Source organism: Symphodus melops (assembly GCF_947650265.1).
Source record: "Symphodus melops genome assembly, chromosome: 14".
Lineage (NCBI taxonomy): Eukaryota > Metazoa > Chordata > Actinopteri > Labriformes > Labridae > Symphodus > Symphodus melops.
The window spans coordinates 24,508,175-24,518,449 of NC_136704.1; the positions used below are offsets into that span (position 1 = coordinate 24,508,175).

The following is a 10,275-nucleotide window of genomic DNA, read 5'->3' on the forward strand; positions in this document are numbered from 1 at the left end:
ATCATGAACACAAATATTTTTGACGGTGAATTAAACGCCTTCTTTTTCATTTACAGCAGATTATCATTCATATTTTTCTTTACAGCGCTCAAGCGAAAAAAAAAAAGAAAAAAGCAAACAGTGCTCCCTGAGTGTCCTCCATAGTGGACGAAGATAGAGACCGATACTTACAGCTTTTATTTAGAACATAAGTCTGCAACGGCACCAGCTCCCGTGACCCTCATCTGCTGCCGTCCTGGGTCTAAAGCGAAATTACCCTGGATCATAACAACAGGTCCCGTCCATTACATTTTTTTTCCTCGGGACAATGGCCGCAGCTCGCCCCGTTCACACTTCCTACACACGCGGATCCCAGCGAGCAGAGCACCGAGTCAACGCCGAGGAGCACGCGGCGGGGCAAACGACTCGATATGCAAAAATATGAGTGTTTATAAAAGCGCATATTTATAGTTTGTACTCCGGAGCTTTCCGTCGCTACAGTGGATCAGTCTGTCTCCGCCGACGCCGATCTTTAACGTGCGTAAAGTTGTGCGTAAAGTTATTCTTCACGCGTAGCAGGGCATAATGAAGATATCACTGCATTATTTATGATCCTTAAACTTTAATACTGACGATATGCATGCTCTTGCAAGGCGGTCTGTGTTGTAATAGCATAATCAACGTGGGGAAATTGCTGTTTCATGGCCGCGCAGCTTTTGTTCGCTGCGACAAAAGAGAGAGAGAGAGGACTGTATATCTGGATCAACTTTTTGAGACTTTTATTGTACAATAACCTTTGCATAACAACTATTTTTTTCTCAAGCGTTGCCTCAGGCAATGCGCATGCGCACTGGTTGCTCGCTGTCACTAAGACATTTTTCTTCACGTTGGAGACTGTCACTGGTGACGTCAATCACCGGGCTCTGACCAATTAGAGCGCAGGGTGATTGTTTAGCTCCACGGGCTGCAGCGCCTACCATGAATCTCTATTCAGTATCAAAGCGTCCTGCTGCTGCCTCTCAACCGAATGGGATTCCATGTAGTCTGCAGATAGACTTAACTTTAAAAAGTCTTTTTTTTTCTTCTTTATTTTTCATTGCGATTAAAATATATTTGTCATCATCATTATTATTTTGCCTGCTGTCAAGTTATTCTAAAATTAGGAAGTAATGAGCGTGGATGCACTGGGAAGCCCCGTGATGGACCCTACGTTTTCCAAACGGAACACGGCGCTGAGATTAGTTGACTTGGCAGGGGCTCACCACCATCACCATCATCACCACCATACCCCTCAGAGCGTGACAGGCTTCCCGGGGTTCAGCAGCCATCCACACTCAATGGCTCACTCGCACCCTGGGGAGATTACTGCGGAACCCCGCCTGGGGCCGAGTCCATTCGGGCCAGAACACATGGGGCACTCCGCGGCCCTCAAAATCAGCCCAGCCCATCATTATCCCCACCACCATCACCACCACCACCACAATCATCATATGGCAGGCCACAGTGAAGTGGTCTCCAGTCAAACGGGAGCTTTTGGCCCGGTTCAGGCGACATCCGTGCCCTATTCTATGTCTCACACGGCCCAGGCTCTATCCGCAGGTAGGGATTTCCTCATCCGGAGAGATCTGACGGCTCAAGCCATGCCAGTGCTGACTGACCAGACTGCTGGTTCAGCCTCTCACCACGGAATGTTTGTCTCAACAACAGGTAGCTATCCCGGACACTATGGTCACCACCCTGACGCTGGGAACCATACCCTCTTCTCCGGACTGCATCACGACCAGCCTTCTAGCGGATCACCGGGTGGCCAAGCGTTGAATGGACAAATAAGGTTAGGACTACCTGGAGAAATGTACGTTAGGTCTGATCACTTGAGTCAAGTGGCAAGCTCCAGGGCTGATCCCTTTTCAGCCTCGCCGTTGCATGGCTACGGTGGACTGAATCTGAACATGAATCTGAGCGCTCACCACCACCACCACCACCACGGAGCCGGCGCGTTTTTCCGCTACATGAGGCAGCCGATAAAGCAGGAGCTCATCTGCAAGTGGCTGGAGCCGGAGCACTCGCCGAAGAAACTTTGCTCCAAAACTTACAGCACCATGCACGAGCTGGTAACGCATGTGACGGTGGAGCACGTCGGAGGACCCGAGCAGGCGAACCATATCTGTTTTTGGGAAGAGTGTCCGAGGGAAGGCAAACCATTTAAAGCCAAGTACAAACTTGTAAATCACATCCGAGTGCACACCGGGGAGAAACCGTTTCCGTGCCCGTTCCCTGGCTGTGGGAAAGTGTTCGCCAGGTCCGAGAATCTGAAGATCCACAAAAGGACGCACACGGGTCAGTAAATATATTTTCACAACTGGAAATGTTGCTGTAATTTAAGAGGGGAATTATGAAGCTGCATGCTTAAAATACACACGCAGGTTTTGCATGATATTTAACAAAAGTTCTGTGATAGTTTGTAAATGTTGCAGCTCATTTTTTAAGCCTTATTTTATTTTGTTTGGTTTGGGGGATTTATAATTTCCTCTGTTGATTAATGAAGCTTCTCTGTGCGCAACAGCCGCTGCATGGCCACCTGTTTGTTCTGAGCTGCACCAGAATACTCGCAAGTTGTTGTTGTTTTTTTTTCTTACTGAAGGTCGAGCTTGCTGAGGGATTAATGTACAGCTCACTCAAGCGTTAAACGGTTCAACCTCTTGTTTGCACCACAGCACGTCAGCATGTATGTTTTTGCATTAAGATGAGGGCAGCAGAGTTAGAAAGGTGCATAGTGTGGCTATAGTTTGTCTTCCTCTCATGTCATTTGTTCTGCTTTTTATTAACTATTCACGCGTTTTCCTTTAATTCAACCACTCAAATAATTCTAAAGGTCAGCTGGATTTATTGCATTTTTTTACGTGAACCTTAAACTGATTATTTCTTTTAAAACCTGAGTGTGTGTGTTTTCTCCATCACATTGACATGTCATGTGTTTGTGAGGAGAAAAGCATCCTCAGGAATAATCAGCCTTAAAGCAACAGGTTTACAACGGCTGCAATAATTCACCAACAGGTTGGCAGAGCAGAGCAGCCTGCGTCTGTGGAGTGAGTGACGTGTGTACAATGCAGCTGTGATTTAACTTTAAAAACATATAATAGCACAATATGGCTGCTCGCCTCTGTGACCCAGTGACGTGGAGCTTTAGTGCGGAGGGAGGGAGGGGGGGAGGAAGGGGGCCTCGAAATGTCGAGTCACACTTGTAAATGAACACAATGATTACATTCCTTTTTTCCGGGGTGGCTGCATGGCACACTCCCCCCTCTGCTCCATTTCTGCGCCCTATGTATTATTCATATCATTTGCTCACATTACCTAAGTACAAATCTGTTAAATTATTTCTGTGTGTTGGCTCCCAAGGGGCCTGGTCTTTGGTATCATGTTTAAAACCTATCCGAAAGTGTGCTTATGACTGGGGCTGCCCCTGGGGTCTGTTCCTCGACGCTTTCTTGTACTACACTAATATCCTTGATTGGCTCTCTCAACCCAACAGCTGAAGGTCAAATTGATATTCAGCCCCGCAAGTGTAATTAGACAGAGGCAATTACATATTCTCAAAAGCTTTAATCGGAGGAGAAAAATCAGCACTGGATGATTCCCGTGTAATTTATTCAGATTGTCTTTTTTTTTTTTTTCGCCCTGTCATAATCAGGTAGAAAAACGTGTTATTGAGAAGCTTCACACGGCACGTGCACGTTCAGACGTGGAGCACAGTATAGGTGTGCAGCGTGGCTACTTTCATTTCTCATTATTTACTGTTGGTTTGAGGCCCTGCCCCGCGCGCGAGCTCGTCTGTTTTGACGTATGCCTTGATGCATGCAGACGCCAGGTATAGACCCGGGACAGTGGGGGTTCAGCCCTCCTGTTTACACCAGACAGAGGCGCGTGGCAGGTCTGTCCAAACAGGCAAACTTTGGAAAGTGCCATGCAGCAGAGAGAGAGAGGGGGGGGGGGCGTGTTTACTGTACCCACCAAATGATTCATATAAGAAATAACAATAATGACTTGAATGGTATTTTAAATTGTATTTAGTGTATTAATTGACAAACATACGTGTTGCTTTTGTGTGTAACCTTTTGTAAAATAATTTAAATATTACAGCGTTTTCTGTGTGTGGGGGGGGGGTCTCATTCATTTATCCTTAAATAATACAAATATACAGAGATTATTCCAAACATCCCTGATGCTCTTGGCCGTGAAATGTCTCTTTAGTTCTCGCTTCCTCTCTCATTGTGTCACCTTCACTGTTCACAGGTGAGAAGCCCTTCAAATGTGAGTTTGACGGCTGCGACAGACGCTTCGCCAACAGCAGCGACAGGAAAAAGCACTCCCACGTGCACACCAGCGACAAGCCCTACAACTGCAAAGTGCGAGGCTGCGATAAGTCCTACACACACCCCAGCTCCCTGAGGAAACACATGAAGGTGCACTGCAAATCCCCCCCGCCCAGCTCGGGCTACGAGTCCTCAACACCGTCCCTGGTCTCCCCCTCCTCAGACTTGGGCCGAGAGCCAGGGGCCTCCTCGGTGCTGTCGGAGCCGGTGGGAGCCTCCTCCCAGCCCGCCAATTTAAGCGAGTGGTACGTGTGCCACAGTTCAGGTGCCAGCGGAGCCCAGACACCACCCAGCGGGCCCTCCACACCCGACCCAGCAGAGGAGCCCCCGTACAGAAACCCAGAGCCGAGGGATGCGTTTTAACCCTCTCAGACTCGGTGCCAGCGGTGACGGAACACATTTCCAAAAGCTCAACTATTAAAAATGGTTTGGCTTTGTTGCCTGTCTTTTTTTTGGATGAGCCACCAAACAGACACCCAGAGCCAAGAGACGCATTGAAACCCACACTGAAAGGGAAACGTGTAAACCTTAAAGACGTGCTAATTTCCAGGCACAATAAAAAGAATATATTTTGAAACCTCAGCGATTGGAGCGCTTGGCTCAGTGCCTGTTTCGGCCCACTGGTGGGGAGAGTCGTGTAAATCCGTCCTAGACGATGTGGTACTTAATTGTAGGCTTAGGCATGTTGGTGTCAAATCATTTTGTAAATTACGAGTTTTGACTTCGATATGTTTTTATTTATTTTTCGACCTGATCTCTCGGAGGATTTTTTTGTATCATTGAACCAAAGTGCATGTTTCAATTTGGCGCAAAACTTGTACATTTGTTAATTTTGTAACTCTATGGCTGTGTTGATGTTTTTTAAAGATCTGTGTCGGAGCTCTTTTCTCTCTGCAGCTCTTCAAGTTTACACACTTTTTCATTTCCCATATTTGTGCAGAGGCTCAATAACTCAGCTGTTTCAGACGCCTGCAGTATTTGATAGACGAGCGTACACTTCTACATGTTTGATCCAAGTGGGCATTTTGTGATTTTGTATCATTGTCGTCAATATATAAATATATCTATATATTTTTTTTCTTTTTGAATATCTGAAAACGAGCGGCACTCAAACTGCGTACCGAACTGCCTTGTTATATGTGAGTATTTTGAATAAATCTTGTATGACTAAAATAAATGATCTGTCAGGTCAATCACATTTCTGGAATTTAAATCTGTCTAGTTGCATTTAAAAAAATAATAATAATTTTCTGTGGAGTGTTTTGAGAAGAAAAAAAATATTGAAAATGATGTTTGTAATTTATAGTCATAACTTGTTCTCATTTTACTTGAGCACGCGCAGAAAAAAAAACACGGTTGCTTTTCCAGAGTGAGAAAAAAATGTGCTAAAATCCAGAGAAGTGAAAACTTCTGATTCTTCTTTAAATTGCAAAATGTTCTGTTCAGAGTGTTTTATTTTTGTCTTCACAGGAGGACAACTTGAATGTGTTAAGTCTCTCTCAGCTGAGCTTTTGGTGTGATGAAGGGCTACAATATTCTGATCCAGACTTCAAAGGGCATTTGGCACAAAGAAGCCATTTTTTTCACGACGGTGAATCCTCACGGTGAATTAAGATTTCTAAAGCAATAGCCGAGTCAAACTCAAATGATATGGGGCCAAGTCCGCGCGCTGAAAAGGCCGCTCTAAAGAATGTAATATTTGCTTCCCATGGGGTCGGAAACGGTAATCTATGTCCTTTATGCTGCAGACGAGGGCAGCATAAAGAAGAAAAATATATTCTTTTGCTGCGGGCCTACTTTACGACAATCAAAGGAGAAGCGGCTCAAACGCAGTTGTCCCGCAACATAATAGACTCACAGTGCAAGAGGAACGAGCTGCTCAATAGACGTTTGAATCATATTTTAGACTCTAAAGCCATCCTGATAGCTGCACATGCGCATAATGAAAGCATCCATTAATGATCCAGCCTTGCACATAACTTTATTTTATTCAGGAAGTTGTGAGCGGCTTGAAGTGCTTGAAAACACGCAGCCACAGAGCTCACATGTTCTGGGAAACTTCCTGCTAGAGAGAGTTGGACGCCGGCCTTGAGTGAGGAAGAAGTGGGTGGAAACAACATTGCTTCAACTCCCCTGCTTACAGAGTTTGGTTAAGTGCATTGTAGTGAAGAGACTGCGGGCGAAAGAAAAGAAGAATGAACAAATAGAAGAATATGACAAGTCGTTTGGCACCAGCTCTGTGCGCAAAGAAAGGAGGAAGAGAAAAAAAGAAAGAACACGATGGATCTCAATTGAAAGAGGAACTCTTTGAAGTGGAAGTTGATATCAGAGGGATTCTTCTAGGTCGTCTGAACGACGTTGATGACACGGAAAGCCTTTTGTTACCGATTTGTTGGGCTCCTCTCTATTGGATTCCTCTCTATTGGGCCGTCTAAAGCTTTTAGTTCCACTCTTCAAAACGGGACAAGAACTAACTGAGTCTCGTAAAACATTTTGCATTCAGCGGCTGGAAGTGAAGGAGAGGCGACATTTGAAGGCTTGTTTGGGTAGGAAGAGAAGAGTTAAATATTCAGGTCGGTTTGTCAACAAGGTTTGTGGCACAGGAAGAGAAAAGAAGAGTCCCGAAAAATAAATAAAAATAAAAGCATGCAGGTCTGTGCACTAGTTCACTGACCTTTAATAATTTATGATTTTGACCAAATAAAAACATCCGGGACGTCTTCAACTAGGAATAAAGCTGCACGCTCTGAAGGTATAGACCCAAAGAGGCTCCAAAAAGTGTTAAGTGAACAGGAATGCATGTACCACAGCAGACATAAAACATGACTGTGTGTGTGTGTGTGTGTGTGTGTGTGTGTGTGTGTGTGTGTGTGTGTGTGTGTGTGTGTGTGTGAAAGTGACAGACTCTGGGCAGTTAGACATGTGAGAGAGGATCTTTAACATCTGATCTCGTTGGGACTTCCCACCTTCATCTGAGTGACAACCTTTGATCTGATATCAACTCCGGGGTCAAGAATCAAGAACAGGTTATGAGTGTGTGTGTGTGTGTGAGAGAGAGTGAGAGAGTGAGTGAGAGAGAGAGAGAGAGAGAGAGAGAGAGAGAGAGAGAGAGAGAGCCCCACTTCAGCTGTAACAAAAATGTCAGCCCATTCCTCCAAGTCACAGAAGAGAATACAGGTTAAGAAGGAGCGAGATTATTCTCACTAAAAATGACGTCATTCAAAGTTTATTTGAGAACAGTTGGAGGAGATTTGTGCAAAACAACAACAACAACAAGAATCCGAAGTGAATGGATGAGATTTCTTCCGAGGCCCTCTCACCACCTCTGCTGCATCCCGGGGCTCATTTGAGTGTGAAATATCATTTCTTTGTAAAATAAAGGAAGCGGTAATCCCACTTCCTGAAACTGTCCGGCGTTATTGAACAAAACCCTTTTAATAGGGGGATTAGCAGTCTAGGAGTAAAAGCCTCTCTCACTCACCCCTCCTTCCACACACCCCCTTTTATTCCCTCCCCTCCACGCCCACCCCACGCTCCAACACCACCCTCGGCACCTCCAACACCAAGCACAGGTCATAATTATCAGGAATGAAGTGGCCGAAATTGGCATGGCAAATAAAGAGAGAGACAGGTGCAATAGAGCCATCAGAATCAGAGCGGAAGAGCCGGAAGGAGTTGTTGTAAGGGTGCAAGGCTTTATGTGGAAAACACACAAGTCTGCATTCAGGAAACTGTTCATTAATAAAGTGACCTCAGAGCTCCAGACTGTTTGAACACTTGAATCCGTGAATACTGGATTAAATTTCTCGAAAAAGGAGCATTCCAATCTTTTTTTTTTTTTTTTTTTTTAAATCAGACGCTGCTCCAATGTACAGAAATAAGATCACGTTAAATGCAACCATAAAAGCTTGTGGTAAATGTGATTTTTTTTCTTTTTTTTTTATCTCGGTAGCTCTCAAGGTTAGTTTCCAACGGGAGATTTACACCATCACGTGGTTTCGATGTACACGCAGCTTCCTTGGCTGTGAGGATTTATGACAACCTTTAAAGCAAAATTAACTGTATTCCTTTATATAAAACAGGAGAGCACGTGGAGCTAAGGCAGGTTTAAGGCTCCAACCCTGCGGTAGCTTTTGTATATAGCAGGCAAACCTCACATAAGTCACAATGCGGGACAACCTGGAGGGAAAAATCTGGGCCAATAACACCGTATAGACGACCCCCACTGCCCCCAGGTTTTAGGATTACCATCATGCACAGATTTCAGGAAGCGAAGTTATTTTACTTTCATAGATGAGCGGACTCCCCCCGACGTGAATCAGCCCCCCAGCAGCCCGTGTAGGCCCGAACACGGCTTTCTAACAACGTCGACATTATATGGCAGAATGTGGCTCATACTTCACACCTGCGCTCTGAATAGCAGCCTCCCTTTCACTGTGATACGCCTGTTGGCCTCGCGCTCAATGCAGCTGCAGCGCGGATCAATCAGCGAGCCGCTCTGTCGGTCTCTTTTGATCTAACATCTTCTCCTATTATAATCGCGCGCACTCTTTCACTCAACTCTATCAGTTAGCGCGAGCCTGTGTGACGACTTCCGCTGTCAGCCCTCACTGTATGGATGTGTGTATTTGCGCCTGTATACGCGGAGGGACTTGTTGCTGAGCAAACACGGTCCACGAGGTTGTCAATATTGTGGGAGTTTATTCAGACAGGATGTGTTTGTGTGCTCGTGAGGAGGAGAATTAACAACACGCATTTCTTTTGGCTGCAGCGCAGAGTAAACAGTAATCTGATGACGTCAGATATTTATTTCTGCTCTTTTCTTAAAGCTGCAACACGCCAATGAATCCTCTTATTTGAGCATTATCGATATATCAAATAACAAAACATATAAATGTATAATCAAATAATAATAATAATAATCACGAATATTATGAGATATAAAGGCCCAATCAAAGTCCTGAAAGTCGACCGTGAATCTGGCACAATAAATGAATCTGCACTTGAGGATTTGCCCTCTGGCGATGGAGTGATTTTTCATCCTCCCCTGACCTCTCTGGGATCTGCGGAAGTGTTTGGTGACACTAATGTTTTATTAAAAGGTGAACAGGTGTGCTATAGGGTGTGGAGAAAATTCAAAAAAAATCTGTGAAAACATACATCCAGAGGCCTTATAGCTTTCACACGTGAAATACGATTGAAGAAGTTGAGATAAGAAATGAAATCACCATTTCTCTTCTCTGCACGTGCAGGGGTTCACAGACACGGAAATGGACCGTTTTAGGACAGACCGAGAAAAAAAAAACCCTCCTACTGATTTAACCAGAGCCATAATGGCAAGAGTGCGTTCATACAGTCGATAAAAGAGACAGTATATCATCATATATCAAAGTAACACAGAGTATTAAGGGGATGCAAATGCTACCAGCATTATGAATCATTGCACTATCTGCACTATTTCACACGTCAGATGGAGAAATCTGCTGCAAAGAGACAGGCGGATGCACAGTTTGAGCAGAGACATAATGCACGTGATCAGAGGACTTTGGGTCATTTCGCCACCTCCCGCAGGAAAACACATTAGGCCTCTCGTATTTACATACTCTTTAATATTTGACAAACATTCATAAATTACAAACTAATGAAATGTTCGACGGTCCTTGGAGATGGAGCTAATGAATACATCGAGTTTTTTTTTCTTTTTTAAGTTGTTTTTGACACATCTTTGTTAGGGTTTTAATACCATCCTCTTTCTCTCACGCTCTATTAACTATTATTATTCTGATGTCAGGCCACCGCTGACACGTTACGACACCAGGATCACCTGCTGGAGGTGGGCACGCCATGGGACATCAATGGCCTCCATCTTTAACGACACGAACAGTGGGCCATATAGACACAAATGTGTTAAATGTTTTGGAGA

General features: G+C 44.7%; 1 protein-coding gene across 2 annotated transcripts; it reads left to right on the top strand.

Annotated features, from left to right (window-relative positions):
• Positions 1-999: 999 nt before the first annotated feature.
• zic4 (zic family member 4) lies at positions 1,000-5,547 on the top strand. 2 transcript variants are annotated; one of them, XM_079361975.1, is made up of 3 exons: positions 1,000-1,578; positions 1,687-2,316; positions 4,273-5,547. In XM_079361975.1, the coding sequence occupies exons 1-3, from the start codon at positions 1,149-1,151 to the stop codon at positions 4,713-4,715; spliced, it is 1,503 nt and encodes a 500-aa protein (XP_079218101.1). In that variant the 5' UTR covers positions 1,000-1,148; the 3' UTR covers positions 4,716-5,547. The 2 variants fall into 2 exon arrangements, with proteins under 2 accessions (XP_079218101.1, XP_079218100.1); XM_079361974.1 differs by having other exon boundaries at positions 1,002-2,316.
• Positions 5,548-10,275: the final 4,728 nt, after the last annotated feature.

Coding starts and splice junctions, on each gene's coding strand:
- zic4 (XM_079361974.1), top strand. CDS start 1,149: ATGAGCGTGGATGCACTGGGAAGCCCCGTGATGGACCCTACGTTTTCC. Junction 2,317..4,272: donor CCACAAAAGGACGCACACGG/GTCAGTAAATAT, acceptor CACTGTTCACAG/GTGAGAAGCCCTTCAAATGT.